The sequence below is a fragment of the Rhinoderma darwinii genome, chromosome 8, assembly GCF_050947455.1.
Source record: "Rhinoderma darwinii isolate aRhiDar2 chromosome 8, aRhiDar2.hap1, whole genome shotgun sequence".
Taxonomy (NCBI): Eukaryota; Metazoa; Chordata; class Amphibia; order Anura; family Rhinodermatidae; genus Rhinoderma; species Rhinoderma darwinii.
The window spans coordinates 85,436,734-85,454,932 of record NC_134694.1 but is presented as its reverse complement, the minus strand read 5'-3'; the positions used below and the strand labels follow the sequence as shown (position 1 = coordinate 85,454,932).

The window sequence follows — 18,199 nt, the reverse complement described above, 5'->3', positions numbered from 1 at the left end:
CTAGACTCTTATGGAGACTTATGTAGTCACCTATAATACAATAGAAGGGCCAGTGGTGCATGTTGATAACATGTCATAAACACTTCCACCCTCTGCAATGCCCACAGAAGATGGCCACATGTCTCCCGCACTGAAGTGAGAACATTTTCTTTTCTTAATGCTGCGACTTGGTAGAAATAGCCAAAACATGTAGGATAAAGATCACTCACAGCAATATAAACAGGTATCATGCTATTTTGTCCCAAACAAACCACTGTGGTTTGATGAACGGATCACCTTACCTGATAATGTGTAAGGAGTTTTTAAAATTAACTCTTGTCACGATTGATCATAGGCAATGGACATGGTCTTGTGCATGTATACAATGGTTTCACTGTATATACGGATGATGTCTACTACAGCACATATAGATAAATGAAGACAACATGCATATTTGCATGCAAACATTTATCCCACTATATTGCGGAGCCCACATTTCCAAGTTTATCATGTTCTATAATGTCTCAGAAGACCTCATCAAAAAAATATATTCAACTTGATTAGAAATTCTTTTTTGCATCTTAAATAGTCCTGTTCAATAAATATTTCCTCCAAGCCTGGGGGAAAGGCTCTGCTGAGCATATTTAAAATAAAACATACAGATATGGGGCATATTTTGGTGCAGTTGGATAACCCTTAAAAAAAAGGGGCAGGTCAATAATATGAGATAAAAAAAATCAGGAATTCCATGGTCAAATCTTTAAAGCTTGAAATTGTCTCTTGAGATTTTGGGAAATGAATGTTCATGCACATAATGAGCCTCATGCATAGAAACTGTTTAATGTAGAAGTGCTGCCCATAGTAGACATGAGATTTCAGATTCCTGTTCAAATAATTGTTCATTCCTATAGTGTGTAGGCCCAATCTACACACTGATATTTTCAGAACATGCAAAACAGAAGTAGACTATTTATCTGCAACCACCTGAAACTGGGTGCGGCAACACCCTGAAAATGTCCATTCTTCCAAAGTTAATACATTAAACATAGTCTGATGCGGGCTACCAGTTCCAACGAAGGTTCAGAAACTGAAAAAACCTTGTCCAGTGGAATGATCAAATGATCAAAACATTCCTACGTCTGCACCTGCTCAACTCAGGTTTCTTCCTGGCTCTGATGCCCCCTTGAGTTAGGTGAATGATGTTTAATAACCCTAGATGATCTTTAGAGAAGACCTCCAGCAAAAACACAACTTTCCATAACTTCTCCCCCACCTGATCCAGTTCTGCAATACTTTTGCATGTATTCTCACTTCCCTGCAGTCCGGCGTCCTGTCTGCTTCTAATTAGGCACTATCTTGAATTTAGATTTCACCTGCGTTCTCTTCCTCTGTGCAATGCTACCAATCCCGTGATGCCTCAGCACAACATTACATGAGCAGGAGAACACGGTGATAGTCCTTCCCCCAATATTCTCATAAATAGGATTAGAGATTATACAGTTCAGTCCAGAATTATTTGGACAGTGACACAATTTTGGCATTTGAGCTGTTTACCAAAACATATTGAATATACAGTTATATGATCAATATGGGCTTAACCCCTTAATGACCAGCCTATTTTGGACCTTAATGACCAAGCTATTTTTTACGTTTTTTAATCGTCGCATTCCAAGAGCTATAACCTTTTTATTTTTGTGTCGACATAGCTGTATAAAGTCTTGTTTTTTGTGGGACAAGTTGTATTTTTTAATAGCACCATTTTTAGGTACATATTATTTATTGATTAACTTTTATAAACTTTTTTTTGGGGGGGAATAGAAAAAAATCTGAAATTTCGCCACTCTTTTTTGCGTCCTAAATCTACGCCGTTTACCGTGTGGTATAAATAACACAATAACTTTATTCAGCGGGTTGTTATGATTGCAACGATACCAAATTTGTATAGTTTTTGTATGTTTTACTACTTTTACACAGTAAAAACATCAATTTTTCCATAGTTTTTTTATAAAAAATTTTTACGGCGGTCACCGTGCGGGTTAAATAATGTAATAGATTTATAGTCGGGGTCGTTACGGACGCGGCGATACCAAATATGTGTAACTTTTTTACTTTATTTTGTTTTTTTAATAGTAAAGCATTTTGTAAGGGGAAAAGCTGGGTTTTTCATTTTTTTCAAATTTTTTTTTTAATTAACTTTATTAAACTTTTTTTTCACTATTTTACTAGTCCCATTAGGGGACTATAATATGCGATTCTGCGATCGCATTTATAATACACTGCAATATTTTTGTATTGCAGTGTATTACTGCCTGTCCGTTTAACACGGACAGGCATCTGCTAGGTCATGCCTGCGGCATGATCTAGCAGGCATTCACTCCAGGCAGACCTGGGGGCCTTTATTAGACCCCCGGCTGCCATTAGAGACACAGACACTCGGCGATCGTATCGCCGGGTGTCAGTGGGAGAGAGAGGGAGCTCCCTCCCTCTCTCCAAAACCACTCAGATGCGGTGCTCGCTATTGAGCATCGCATCTGAGGGGTTAAACGTGTGAGATCGATACTAATATCGATCTCACACGGCAGAGCAGGGACGCTCCCAGACCTCAGCTGCCTCTAGCAGCTGAGAGCAGGGAGATTTGACAGCTCCCTGCTCTGTTTACTTATTCCGATGCCGCGACGTAAAAAGTATATGGCATCGGAATAAGGCCCGTTAGTGACCGACGTAGAAACACGATGGGCCGGTCACTAACGGGTTAAAGTGCAGACTCTCCGCTTTAATTTGAGGGTATTCACAACCTAATTTGAGGAAGGGTTTAGGAATTACAGCTCTTTAATATGTAGCTACCTCTTTTTCAAGGGACCAAAGGTAAGTGGACAATTATCTCAAAAGCTATTTAATGGGCTGCATGGGCTATTCCCTCGTTAATCCATCATCAATTAAGCAGCTAAAAGGTCTGGAGTTGATTCCAGGTGTGGCATTTGCATTTGAAAGCTGTTGCTGTGAATCCACAACATGAGGTCAAAGGAGATCTCAATGCAAGTGAAACAGACCATCGTTAGGCTGAAAAAAATTAAGAAATCCATCAGAGAGATAGCACAAATGTTAGGAGTGGCCAAATCAACAGTTTGGTACATTCTTGAAAAAAAAAGAGCGCACTTGTGATTTCGTGAACTCCAAAAGGCCTGGACATCCACGGAAGACAACAGTGGTGGATGACCGCAGAATCCTTTCCATGGTGAAAAATCCCTTCACAACATCTACCCAAGTGAAGAACACTCTCCTTGAAGTAGGTGTATCAGTATCTAAGTTTACCATAAAGAGAAGACTTCATGAGAGCAAATACAGAGGGTTCACCACAAGGTGCAAACCATTAATCAGCCTCAAAAATAGAAAGGCCAGATAAGACTTTGCCAAACAACATCTAAAGATGCCAGCCCAGTTCTGGGACATCATTCTTTGGACAGATGAAACTAAGATCAACCTGTACCAGAATGATGGGAGGAAGAAAGTATGGAGAAGGCTTGGAAAGGCTCATGATCTGAAGCACACCACATCCCTTGTAAAACATGGTGGAGGCAGTGTGATGGCATGGGCATGCATGGCTGCCAAAGGCACTGGGTCACTAGTGTTTATTGATGATGTGACTGAAGACAGAAGCTGCCGGATGAATTCAGGGATTTACTTTCTGCTCAAATTCAACCAAATGCAGCAAGGTTGATTGGACGTCGCTTCACAGTACAGATGGACAATGACCCAAAACATACTGCAAAAGCAACCCAGGAGTTTTTTAAGGCAAAGAAGTGGAATGTTCTGCAATGGCCAAGTCAATCACCAGATCTTAACCCGATCGAGCATGCATTTCACTTGCTTAAGACAAAACTTATGGCAGAAAGACCCACAAACAAGCAACAACTGAGGACAGCTGCCGTAAAGACCTGGCAAAGCATCACAAAGGATGAAACCCAGCATTTGGTGATGCTCATAGGTTCCAGACTTCAGGCAGTCATTGCCTGCAAAGGATTCTCTACAAAGTATTTAAAAAAACACATTTTATTTATGGTAATTTTAATTTGTCCAATTACTTTTGAGCCCCTGAAATGAGGAGGCTGTGTAGAAAATTGGTTGCAATTGCTGAACGTTTCACAGGATATTTTTGTTCAACCCCTTGAATTAAACCTGAAAGTCTATACTTCAATTGTTTCTCAGTTGTTTCATTTCAAATCCAATGTGGTGGCATGCAGAGCCCAGATCATTAAGATTGTCTCACTGTCCATATAAATCTGGACCTAACTAAGTATAGAGCCAGGGAGGCTGAAATGTAATCTTCTGTATTATAACGGAGTGACTGGAGCCGATCTAATCATCATCATCAGCAGCAGTAAAGGCCCTTTTACATGGGCCAATGATCGGGTGATCGAGTATTTGTATGAATACTCGTCACCGATCATTTACCTGTGTAAAACAGGGCAGCTAAGAGTCGAACGAAAAAACGCTCCTTCATCGGCTGTTCCAATCTTTTTTGCAACTATATAACTCTCCCTGTGTAAACAATTGTAGTAACGGTCGCTTGTTTCCATACTCTCAATCAATGCTCCATTTGAATGGCGCAAGCCGATCGACAAGCTGTGTTATTAAACGGCACTCGTTAAAGCTGGTCAAACAAAAAATATCTGCCCGTGTAAAACCACCTTAACTGTGATAGAAATTTGTGAATTTGTTTATTGCTACTAAACAGTGAAAGGGAGACTAGGGAGCGGGTTATCATATGGCACACGTTAGTTTTGGTTGGGGTTTCCCTTTAAGAATTAACATATTTCTTTTTGGTACTGTTACAATTGTGAGTATAATACCTATCTGGTTTCCGTTTTTGAATAGTGTTGGAGTGGTCTTGAACTATGTGATTTGCTTTCCCCCTTAAAGATTCTACCCTACTAGAAGGTTTTTCACAACTGGGGGCTGCAGAACTGGGTCTTGACGGGCCGGTGGAGGCTGAAAAAATAAGAAATGCGACAGTCATAAGGACAGAAAGTGCTGAACTGACAGGGAACCGATAATGGGGGTGTGTGGAATGGGGGAGGCTGCATCTTGAGCTGTACAGGGCCAAGATGGCGGCCATGCTTTAGATAATGTAAAAGTGGAAAAATAGGGCTGTGATAAAAGTTTTAGTTGATGGTAACTTAATGGGCCTCAGTTTTATCCATAAATACAGTTCAGTGATTGGAACCAAATATATATAGTAAGAAACATTATTGAGTATACAATATTATTGTATTTATATTAGTTATATAGAGCACTATGAAAATTAATAAAAAAGAATATGCATTGAGGGTGGTATTACAAATGTTTACAAATACCACTGGTTCATGACAAAAGATGGCTGTGTGTGATAAATGCAGATCAAGGTCACGCCATCGTTTACTCAATTGGAGACATTATGGTATTATTCACAGTGCAAGAGCAAATATACGTGTTTTTTCCCTTGAGTAATATATATGTTTCACTGGATAAATACCAATGGGAATTTTATTGGTTCGAACCTAGGAGGCATTATGGTCTGTGATTACCCCCCTCCCCCCAAATTATTACAATCCAAGTCGTTACACAGTTATTTACCAGCTTGACATAAGAGATTTACAGCTCTGCAAAAACATGAATAGAAGAAAAAGGCAGAGATTAAAATACAAACCTGCAGCGTCCTATAGTCCTCCCTGACATAGAAGATTAACTGATGTAAGTCACTACGCAGGTGATAGTGCAAACTCTCTTTCTAATAGCACCACAAAGAGGATATTGAGTGAATAGAAAAAAAGAACTGCCAATGAAATGCAGACTCCCTCAGAAATGCGGTCTTTTTAATTCCATTATACTTAGGCTACAACTATATTTTACCTTTTATCCAACTCAAAGAAAAATAGAATTTCATCTTAAAATAACTCCTGATATGGCTTTGCTTTCGATTTCATGCAAAACAAAATGTTACACACATCCACACTTGGCATAAAAATTTAACTGAAAGTCCATTACTGGATGCACAGAGGTAGAGCTGAAGTTACTCACCGTGGTGGAAGGGCTACACTACCTAACCACTAAAGAAGTTACAAGTCCTTGTTTATGATGATATCATGGTCTATAGATCCATATACACTATAAAAGTCAATTACTCATTTATATAGTGAAATAGCTCTCTCTAGTGTCTGTTTTTATCATTAATACAGACAAAGCAGAGCAAAGTTTGTAAGATGTAGCAAAACAGAGCTTAATACAACCCATTTTGATATCACAATGTGTTATCTATGGTTTTACATACAGTATATGAACAAAAGTATTGGAACACCTACAAGAGCTTTTATGGCATCCCATTCTAAATTCATAGGCAGTAATATGGAGTTGGTCTAACCTTTGCAGCTAAAACAGCTTCCACTCTTCTGGGAAGACTTTCTACAAGATTTTGGAGTGTGTCTATGGGAATTTTTGCCCATTCAGCCAGAAAAGCATTTGTGAGGTCAGACACTGATGTTGGAGGAGAGGGCCTGGCTCGCAACTCTTTTCTAGTTCATCCAAAAGGTGTTTGATGGGGTTGAGGTGAGGGATTTGTGCGGCCAGTCAAGTTCTTCCACATTAAACTCAACCAACCATGTATGGACCTTGCTATGTGCACGGGGGCACAGTCATGCTGGGACAGAAAAGGACCTTCCCCAAACTGTTCCCACTAAGTTAGTAGCATACAATTGTCCAAAATGTCTTGGCATGCTGAAGCATGAAGATTTACCCTCACTGGAACGAAGGGGGCCTAGGCCAACACCTGAAAAACAACCCCATAGCATTATCCCTCCTTCACCATACCTTACAGTGGGTACAATGCAGTCAAGCAGGTAACCTCTTGGCATTCACCAATCCCAGTCTGGTCTATTAGACTGCCAGATAGAGAAAGGGGATTTGTCACTCTGCAGAACACGTTTCCACTGCTCCAGAGTCCAGTGGCGACGTGTTTTACACCACACTATCCAACGCGCTTGGCTTAGTGATGTAAAGCTTGCATACAGCTGCTTGGCAACATCCCATGAAGTTCCCGGGGCACAATTTTTGTGCGGATGTGAATGCCAGAGGAGATTTGAAACCCTGCAGTTTTTGAGTCAGCAGAGTGTTGGTGATTTTTGTGCTCCATGTAGCGTAGGTCTACATGTTTAATCCTCGGAATAGACTATAAGTCCACAAGCATACCTTGAAGTCGGTCCCCAGCTAATATTGGAACTTGGGTCTCAGGAACAGTGACGCAGAGTAGAACAACCTAGGTGAGAATATCTCCATAATATAGTATTCAATGGCACCATTTTTTTTCTTTTACACTCCATATAAATCTGAGAGAAAAAAAAAATCTGTATGCTTCAGGGGAAGACACTGACAACAAACAGCCTTTGTGCAAGATATGTGTGTGGGTCTCTTTTTCTTCAATGCCCAAAAAAAATGTAAAAAAAAAAACACAAAGAAAAAATATATTCCTCATGCATAAAAAATTGACAATATAAATGTAAAAAAAATTCACGTGCACCACTAACAGTGGAAACATGCCCAACACATAATATACCATGTACACACCCCCCATGCACAAGCATTATGTCCGCACCTCATATGACACTGTATAATATTGGAGGCATATGGGGATACAGTATGGGCCCATAAACTTGTGTGCTGTATTACAGCCATGTACAACTCAGAACATGTATGGGGCTGTAATTAGACCATGTCCATGAGGGTATCCCAATGCACCATTCACAATATTTTTTTTTTTCCATTTTTATAGCACCAACATTTTCCGCATCGCTGTCCAGAGATCGCCATCACTTACATTGGTTTGTGGAAAACACAAACTCCATGCAGATGTTTTCCTTGGTTGGATTCAAACCAATGATGCCTGCATTGCAAGGCAACAGTGCTACCCACTGAACCACCGAGCTGCCAACAATGCAGACCTATCCAGGTCTGCTACATCTGTATGTCATCAGGCCCCTTTACCTTCGAATGTAAAGATGATTGTGAACCTGGGCATTATGGAAACCTTTGTACCACTGACTGCTTTGCTCTTGAATGTGCAGATACCCTGCTACCTACACTGATTGAATAAGGTTTATTACAATTGGACTATTATCATAGATCAGAACTTCAAAAACTTTTCAGTAATAGTAAGACATCCTTTCTTTATCAGAACAGCATAATTACCAATATTTTCCAGCCTTCATAATTCTGCAATTCCTGCTGCTTTGTCCTGACAGATGCAAGAGCTCTGATACTAACACTTGACCAGCACATGTCTTGTCTGGTGCCACAGGCAAAACTGTGTTACGGACTCCCTGTAGAAGTGCTAATTTGCCAGGGCAGACCCTGTACAAAACAGCCTACGGCTTGCAAATACAATGCTGACTTTTTCAGCTGTGAACCAGATTCTCTAGACACAAGAAATGACAAGTCCTTCCAGTCCTAAATGAAAATTCAGAAAAATATCAGCTGGAAATTGTCACTTGAAGAAAGAGCCCTCTATGACTTCTAACACATTTACAGCTAAAAGAATTAAAAAAATAATCCAGGACATACGAACCAGAATATTCCCCGCTCTTTATGAAAGGAATATGTTTATAATCTAAAAGGTTTAAATATTCATTAGGCAAAATTAACCCAAAGTATTGTCATATATTCCTATAATCGATTACTTCATTATTTTCGTGATCTCTTTTGATAACAGATTACCCACATAATCAGTAACGCTGTAAAAATAAATGATATTTTACATCATGCTTTAGTAAATAGCTACAATATACTTTTCAAACTTTGAAATAATTGAATGCCTCCCAACAACACTCATATAAACACATGGCACATACTGTACTTAGGATCCCGGCTGGAATAGGAGAATAGAAGTTGAGGCTACTTGATGTCAATATTCATATTAAGTAAAAAAAAAAAAAAGGTAAGACCATGACTTATTTAAAGTATAGTTTTCAAATGATCTTTAAAGTAAGGATACAATCTAGCCAGCACAACACTTATGTGTGTGTGTGTGTGTGTGTGTGTGTGTGTGTGTGTGTGTATGACTGCGTGTGTGTGTGTATGACTGCAGGGGCAATGTGGGCAGTAGTGGATAACAAATGGTGGAAGGGGTTAGGCCTACCGGTTTTTGGCTTGGGTTTGGTCCGGTGGCCTTCTCTTCCATGTTATATAATGCAATATCATCACATTGTGACATCATATGACCTCACAGGTCATAGCCAAGTCATTATGCTGCCAGCTGAGGCAGTGATCACCAAGCTAATATAATAGTGAGCTTGAATTGGTGGAAGGGGTTAGGCCTATCGGTTACTGGCTTGGGTTTGGTCTACCGGTTATTGGCTTGGGTTTGGTCAGGTGACATTATCTTCCATGTTATTTAATGCAATATCATCACATTGTGACATCATATGACCTCACAGGCCATAGCCAAGTCATTATGCTGCCAGCTGAGGCAGTGATCACCAAGCTGATATAATAGTGAGCTTGACTTGGTGGAAGGTGTTTAGTTGGTCAGCACCAAGAAAACATAAACAAAGACGTCCAAGATCGAGCTTAGACTGTCCCAAGGAGTTAGAAATACTTGTCAACTATGTCTTGTTCACTATAAATTACAATAGCATTTTTAACACTTAAAAAATGTAACAATTAGAGATAAAATGAGCAGTTATTACATAGCTTAGAGTGTTGACAAATAAAAGAAATAGCCAAAGAGCACAAAACATAGCAAACTAAAGTAAAAACACAATTGATTTCTTGAGAGAAATAAACATACATTGCCGATATTGTCAAAACTCCAAACCATTACATAATCTCAAATCATAAATGGAATCGGCGTACATTAAACGATTAGCCTTACAAATAGCAATATAAACTAGTCAAAATCAGTATGTGATAAGAGATATATATCCTCACTTAAAAACTGATTGTCTTTATATAGTTATGATTTCTTGAATTATTAATTGATGAAAACAAAACGGCTATACTACTTCCACTGAGTATGTGACAGGGAACAATTCAACATATTTTTTTAGCGAGACAGATCTCTTTATATTATGCTATCTTTCAGATGACCTAAGTGCGAAGCCTTTTTTTACAGTAGCATCTACTGAACAGTCCCACCAAAATTCCTTGTGTAAGCTGCAGAATGTACAACAGTGAACATCATCTGATCAGATCCACAGCACCTTTCCTGTTCTAAGTTCTACTAGAATATCTGACATCAGATTCCCTAGTAAAATTCGGTCTATCTCAGTGACAAATTCTCTTTAACACTTAAAAATCTTACATACGGTACATTTAAAAGACCAAACTTAAAGTGAATGTCAACCCATGAACAGCATTTGGTTTGTTAAATTTATTTAGGTTTCTTATTTATTTCTTAATATATCTTTAAATCGGCTGGAGCTTGGTTTTTCTTTATAGCGACTGGAGCTTGGGTTTAAAGTTCCTTCTTAAACATAGTTAAATTATAAAATTCCGGCTACCTGGAGTCACCACTAGGGGGCGCTTACTGCATTCTCTGTAAACAGTGAACTCAATAATAAAACAACATGAAGTAAGCTCCCTCTAGTGTCGGCAATAGGCAGACAGAATTTTATAATAACTGTATATTTATGAAGGAGAATTGGAGATCTATTAAGCACAGAATGCTGAACCCTAAAATGGCATGGTAATAAAGGGTGGGCATTAAGCAAATAGGAACAAGGTCTTATATATTTGTTAAACTTATTTGCTTTATACATTATATCACATATAAAGGTCTAAATAATTACATGAAGAACACATCAATAAATAAATTGTCAACTGCACTCAACCACATCAGTGTTTAGAAGGGAAAATACCAGAAGCCATTGTAAAATACAAGTCAATGCAGCTGTTATTTAATATATTCCTTTTAATCTTCCAGCATAAAACAGAAATGCAAACATCGCATATACTGTATTTAATATGAAGTTTAACCAATTAGCATTAACAGCCTCTGCCACTAAGCAAAGCCATATCCTTAAACGACTGCTACAATATACTCAAGCATTATAAATGGGAAGTAGCAAATTGATTTGCATGTAATAACAGTGGCAATAAACCTTCCTTGCTATGTGCAATTTTTCCCATCTGTTAATGGAGTGGAAGTTTAGAAGCTATTATTCCCAGAAGGGGACTTACCCAGCTGGACATCTATAACACTTGGCTGGTTCTCCACGGGGAACAATGGTTTAGGAGGCTTCGCTGTGAGTAAAGCTAGAAAAGAGAACAGGAGAATGTAATGGAAGTCGGAGACAAATTACAGCATAGGAAACATTCTATCATGCAAGGCATTTAATTTTGCTACAACTTGATACAGTGTAAACATCATCATAAAGTGTGCCTATCTATACAGAATATATTTAACAGTTCAATTTCAATTTCTATGAATTATTATAGATGGGTTTTCTCTGACAGGTACATTTTCTATACGCTATAAATTTTTGCAAAAAGTACCGTGGGTCAAAAGTCATCTCCTACAATCTACTGTAACTCAGCTAAGACTTAAAATTATATACAAGTAGCATCCTGATATAGAGAATATTTAAGAGAAATGGGATTTGTCAATTTTGGAGCCATTAGTGTCTCCATGTTGAGTCTTCATGATTTACAGTGGAAGTCAGCTTCAAGTGTTCAAAAGATCTAAAAAAACAAAAACTATATATTCATAGATAAAGAATGGAGTTCCACTCGCATAGACTTTATTATTGGACAGCTTGTCATATTTAATGCTTATGTGTGACTGCCATATTTATGCTACGTAACTTAGTCTTCTCAGTATGGTAATTGCTTAGATATTATTCTTAATGCACATCTTAGTCTAAAAGTTGAAAACGTAGTAACTAAACGTACAAACTTCTGACATATCATAGTGACATGTCATAAGTTTTGCATGGTGGGGGTCCCAGCACTGAGACCCCCACCAAAAGCTAAAACAAAGCGGCAGAAGTGCTCGTGTGAGCGCTGAGCCACTTAGTTTCTGTTTGGCTTTTTCCGGAAAGCCGATGTAGCGGAGTATGGGCTCATAGACTTTCTATTGAGTCTGTACTCCACTATATTGATTTCTGGAAAAAGCATTATGCATCTAACCACTCCTTGTTCTTGTAGCTGGGCAGTATAGAAGTTACATAAGCTTTTTTTTTTTTAGCACTTAAATCAATGAATTTGTCACAAAGTCACCCAATATTTCTAGGAATGCAGAGTCTCTGCTATTCTCCTCCCTAACACTTTTCTGCTTTCCTCTCAATGTTCCTCTTTTATAGGTTTACTACTGCATTTAGTGCAGTTCCTTATATAGTAGCCTTGGAATGAAAAGCCAGAAATATCAGGCAGGAAAGTAGCCCACATTAATTAAGTAGTTTACGCCAGGTTTTGGCATAAAATGTGCCACTAAAATGTTGCAAGTGACTCAAGGGAATTAGTGACTTTTCTCGTTGCTCGCTCAAATTTGGAAAGTGACAAGGAAAGTGGCTGTAGTATCCAAAGGAAACATGTTTTACGCCATATTTATGATATTGCGTACGTTTTGGTAGAAATCTATGCCTGCATATGTAAATTACATTTCCTCAATGTCAGACAAGTAAAATTTCATCAACTTATACAGTTGTACATCTTATAATAAATTTGGCTCAAAACACTACCACTGCCTCGATCACTTTAAATAAGAAAAAAAAACACAAACAAAAGAACAGTCTTAGTAAACTTGGCCCCAAAATGTTTCTACAACAGGACAAATGTTTAGCGTGCACATTAATTTTTCCCATTGTCCTTGGCTAGAAATCTTAAAAATAGGTGATAGTCTTAAAGGATCTTATAAAGAATTTCAACACGTCTGATCTAAATTTTGATCATTCCTTTCAGTGCCAATCATAATTATACCCAAGCATTGGCTGAACTTTTTACATCAAACCTACAGCCTTCACTAAATTTCTCTTAGTACAATCAGAACCCTTAATTATCTGTGTGAAGTAGTCTGTTCCACAGTGCTATAGTCAGATGTGGGGGAAAAGCCTTGTGTGATGTGGAAATGACTACTGCACACAGGTAACAGAGGGGTTCTCTAAAAACTAAGAAAGGATCGGAGGATTTTCCCCTGTTTCCGGAGTGCAAAGCAATGCAAGAATAATAAATAAGTATACTAAAAAATAAAAAAACTTTATAAGTCTAGGATCACACACACATTTTTTGTGTGGAGTTTTTGGCTCAATTTTTTCTAGACAAATCTAGAAGGGAATCTAAAAATAAAGGTATAAAGATATGTCAGATGCATGTCCTTTCTTTGTGTCGACTCCTAGGTTTGGTTAGAAAAACAGAGCAGCCAAAAACTTCCTGAAAAACTGCATCAAAACTGGGTGTGTGATCCTCGACTTAGGGTGGTTTCACACAGTATTTTCTAGAAAAAATGCTACTGCAGTTTTTGAGCCAAAGCTAGAAGTTAATGCAGCAGGATGGAGTAGTAGAAGTTCTTCCTTTACATTTCCTATTCTTTTTTTTAATCCTTTTCTGGCTTTGGCTCAAAAAACTGAATAAAACACTGCCACAAAACAGGTGCAGTTACAGGTGCAGTTTTTGATGCAGTTGTTCGAGCCAAAGCCAGGAGTGGATTTAAGAGGAAAGGGAAGAACTGTAAAAAGGAAGGACTTCTACTTTTCCATCCTGTTGGATCCACTCTCACCTTAAGCTGTAATAAAACATGCAGTTTTTGGTGATGTTTTTTGAGCCAAACACATGAGTGAATCCAAAGAGTAGGTGAAGTAAAAAGGAAATAATGATAAATCTCGTCTGTTTTGTTTTCACTCCTTTGTTTGGCTCAAAAACTGCCACAAAAACGGCATGTGTGATTACTGCTTAAGGCGGGAGTGGATCCAACAGGAAGGAAAAGTATAGGTCCTTCCTTTATACAGTTCTTCCCTTTCATCTTAAGTCCACACTTGGCCCATAAAAGTGAGCCAAAAACTGCATCACACACCCAGTTTCGATGCTGTTTTTGGGGCAGTTTTTGGCTTCTTTTTGTGAGCCAATCACAGAACTGGACACAAAACAAATGAGATGCATCGGACTTTACTTTATACCTTTCATTCCTTTTGAATCCACTTCTGGTTTGGCTGAAAAAATGGAGCCAAATACTGCATGTGTGATCCTGGCCTTATACAATTATTTTGACCCAATGGTTTGTAGAAGATGGCTATATATTTTAGGGCTCATGCACAAAACCCTTGTTTTCTTCAGTGTCCTATCTGTTTTTTTGCAAATAGCATATTCAACCATTCATTTCTAAGGGACCATACACACTTTTGTTGGTTTTTTTTGCGGATCCATGTGTCCGTTTTGCAAATGATAGAACAGGTCCCATTGTCTATATTTGTGGTCCGTGTCACCCATTCTAGTTTATGGGCCCGAAAAAAAATGGGCAACATACGGAAGCCACTAGGATCCATGTTTTGCGGTCTGCAAAATGGAATCAGTGGTGTGCATGATGCCTAAATGGAACACCTTGTAAGGTCTACACTGGCTGACAAAATGGGTAATGGACTAGTCTGGACTCTCAAACTACCAGAACAAGTTGAGATGTAGAACAGCTTACCAATTACCTTGTGCTGGGTGCAATAGTGCAGCTGATTTACATGTTCAATTGAATTAGTTTTGAGCCTATAATCGCACAGCCCAATGTAATATAACATGGGCTATAAACCTTTTTGTCAGCGTGTGCCCCAACTCACAATATTTTTTGGGGGAAATTCACTTGAGTGCCAAGATACCGATGAAGATGGGACTACAAAGAGTAAATCTCTCATTGCAAATATTCCAACATGATTTTACCACAATTTTACAGTGAAGTATCATGATTTTCAGCAAAAAAACACCAAACATAATTGTCAGCAAAAGGACTCACAAATTGAAAGCCTGTTCCACCATGGCTGTGAACTGGTGGGTGGCAGCAGTAAAGAGCAAGAAGTTCTCCAAATGTCACTTAGCACTGCAAACACTGATCAACCTCCCCTTCTCACTATCCTCCAGAATTCAACTCCCGAGAAGCCGCTCTGGGCGTGATACCGCTCTGTCTGACCAAGTCCCTTTCCAACTTTCAAATTTTGTTGGGAGTTGCAACTTGTCTTGTAGAAGTGAAATCCTGGCCACCAAATGAACAGCAGCAAGTTTTCTGCTTACCAGAAGCACATTTGGGGATATGTATAAGGCCCCATGCACATGATCGTAGTAACGGATCAGGTCATTAGGGATGAAATTGCTGACCCATACATTTCTACAGGCCACGGACACCTTTCACTATATCTACACGTGTGTCCGTGCCGTAGAAATGATCCACAAAATATAGAACATGTCTTATGCTTGTCTGTTATTGCGGAACGGACTCGCCCATAGAAGTCAATAGGCACTCCCACAATTGCGGACAGCTACGGATGTGCATTCGTATTTGCGGATCCGTATTTGAGAACAGTAAAAACATTTACAGTAGTGTGCACTAAGGCCTAAAAGTATAATGGCAAACAAACTTCAGGCGATTAAAACATAGATGCAAAATTAGCACAGAATATAATGAAACCCGAGTTTAAAAAAAAAAAATAATAATAATTGTAAAGGCTTAGGTGGTATTTAGGCATTTATACAGATACAAAGCTGCAAAATAGCAATAATTATGTCATATTCCTTATTACTGATACTATTAATAATGTTGAACAGCTAACTGGATAAAAAAAAGTGTGACTTCTATTAAAAATAGGCGAGTCCCTCAGAACCTATGGTAAGACATCAGATTCTCATTATTTTCTGCAATATGTGTGTATATGAACAGTTATTTTTAGGCTTTGCTTTCCTGTCAGATAGAATTGTTTCACTGGCCATGGAAAGTGTCAGCAACAACAGCAGAGTCAGAACCGATAGCAAGACCAGAGGCATTGCCCCAAGTCACAAGCACCAGATGTCAAACGCTGCTATGTAGAACCTCCACGATGTCATGGAGCTTGTGGGCCTCTTGTCAAAACAGTGGACTTGCCCGAGGTTTGCCATTTTGTCAGGCTGGGTTAACCGCCTGCATTATCTTCATAAACAGTATGGAGCTTTATATAGTTGATCGAAGTATAGGTTTGTTTAACAAATGTTAGTAACTATTACTAAAATAAAAATTCTATATTTTAGGCAGTAACTTAATATTTTTAACACGTTCTATAAAAATCATTACTAGTCATTCCCATCCCTAGCCAGCAACCACAGATTAAAGACAACTGAAGCTTGTACGTAACAAATTGCTAAATGGAGAAATCCAATGGTAACTGAAAAACTGATGTTTTGCCCTGGATTTTGTAGGTTAAAGGGTTTTTTCCGTCAGGGACATTTATGGTAAATCCACAGGATATGGCATAAATGTCAGATAGATGCAGGTTCCACCTCTGGGATCTGCACCTATCTCTAGAACGGGGCACCCCAAACCCTGTTCTACTGCTCTGTGCTCCGGCTGACGCAAGCTATTCCCGACCATGAAGAAAAAAACGCGTGGCTCGCTGAGCTACACTGTTTCTGTAAGTCCCATAGTAGTGAATGTCAGTCACCGAAACAGCGTAGCATTCGAGAATCACACACAGGGTTTTGATGTAGTTTAGGTTGCAGTTTTTAAGCCAAAGTGGATCCAAAATGAAGAAAAACCGTAAAGAAAAGACTGCTGGATCTCTTTTCTTTTCGGTGTTTGGCTAAAAATACTATGCCAAAAACTGCACTAAAATCTGCAGCAAAACGGTGTGTGTGATCCTGGCCTTAAAGAGGCTCTGTCACCAGATTTTGGTTTCAACTGTGTTTTTATTGAAAATTTTCAAAATATACATATGGCTTAGAGCTGCATGGAGGGCCATGCAATTCACAAGGCAAAACAGTAAATTTCAATAGACAAACAAGACATCAGGGAGAAGACACAGGGGATTAAAAGGGGGGGGGAGGGATAGTCGGAGCTCAACCAACAACCTAATCTAGAGATTCCTGTATCCAATACTTGTCCCACGGGTCCCACACCACTTTGAACCTGTCCAGTTCATTGTCAATAGAGGTTGTCATATGTTCCATTGTACGTATTTCCTTAATTCTAGTTACTAAGTCGATGTGAGAGGGAGGGGTTGTCTGTCTCCATTTCCAGGCTATCAACGTCTTAGCGGCAGGGAGAAAGTGTCGAAAGAGTCGAGCTAGTGATTTCCCCAAAGACCTAGGGGGAACGTTCAGGAGGTAATGAAGATGGTCTAGGGGAATATCCTGCTGCAACACCGCCAATGCCAAGTTCTTAACTTCCAACTAATACTGTTGTACCAGTGAGCAGCTCCAGAAAATATGGAACAGATCCCCTCTCTGACTTCTACACCGCCAGCAATCCGACGGAATACGCGGATTGAAGCTATGCGGAAAGGCAGGGGTATGGTACCAAAACATAAGGATTTTATATTGGTTTTCCTTATATGCAGTGCAGATGGAGGTTTTAGCTGCCTGCGACCAGATAATCTGCCACAATGAGAGAGGGATGGATTTATTCAGTAAGGTCTCCCACTTCAACATGTATCTATGCCCAGGCGGAGGGGAACCCTCCGGGGATAGCAGTATTGCATAAATGGCTGAAATAAGCCCCCTAGTGGTGGTAGCATACCGACATAACCTTTCGAAGCTTGTAGGTGCAGTGACCCTCGTGGATCTGAAAGTTTGCTGCATGTAATGTCTGATTTGAAGATAGTGAAAAAATGCAGAGGAGGGAACATTATGATGTCTTTGAAAGTATGAGAACGGGTGAAGCTCTTGCGTGTGGGGATCAACCATATCAGCCAAGTGAAATGCCTCAATTCCCGCCCACAATTGGACTATTCGGGGGGTAGTGCCCCCCGGAATAGTGGGAGTGTAGAGCACCGAAGTCAAGGGCGGGCAACCCGACGGCATATGAAAGCGGTTTTTACAGGTTTCCCACACCTCTCTTTGAAATCTCATGGGACCTAATAAAGATGCAGTCGGCATTACCAGTGGGTCGCCCCATAACAAGGAGTTTGGATGAACCGGGGCCATCCATAGCTTCTCTATTTCGGTCCATTTATTGTACGCCCTTAAAGACACCCAACTGGGTATGCGACGAAGATGTGCCGCCCAGTAGTACTTCACCACATCAGGGACCGATAGC

The 18,199-nt window shown here is 39.4% G+C and overlaps 1 protein-coding gene across 2 annotated transcripts in view; it reads right to left on the bottom strand.

Annotated features, from left to right (window-relative positions):
- The window catches only part of IL1RAPL2 (interleukin 1 receptor accessory protein like 2), a 708,817-nt gene that overhangs the window by 196,953 nt on the left and 493,665 nt on the right, over positions 1-18,199 (bottom strand). For both annotated transcript variants that reach the window (XM_075834359.1, XM_075834360.1), the window contains one exon: positions 11,185-11,259. In XM_075834359.1, the coding sequence (XP_075690474.1) occupies positions 11,185-11,259 (75 nt within the window). The remainder of the gene's footprint in view (positions 1-11,184; positions 11,260-18,199) is intronic.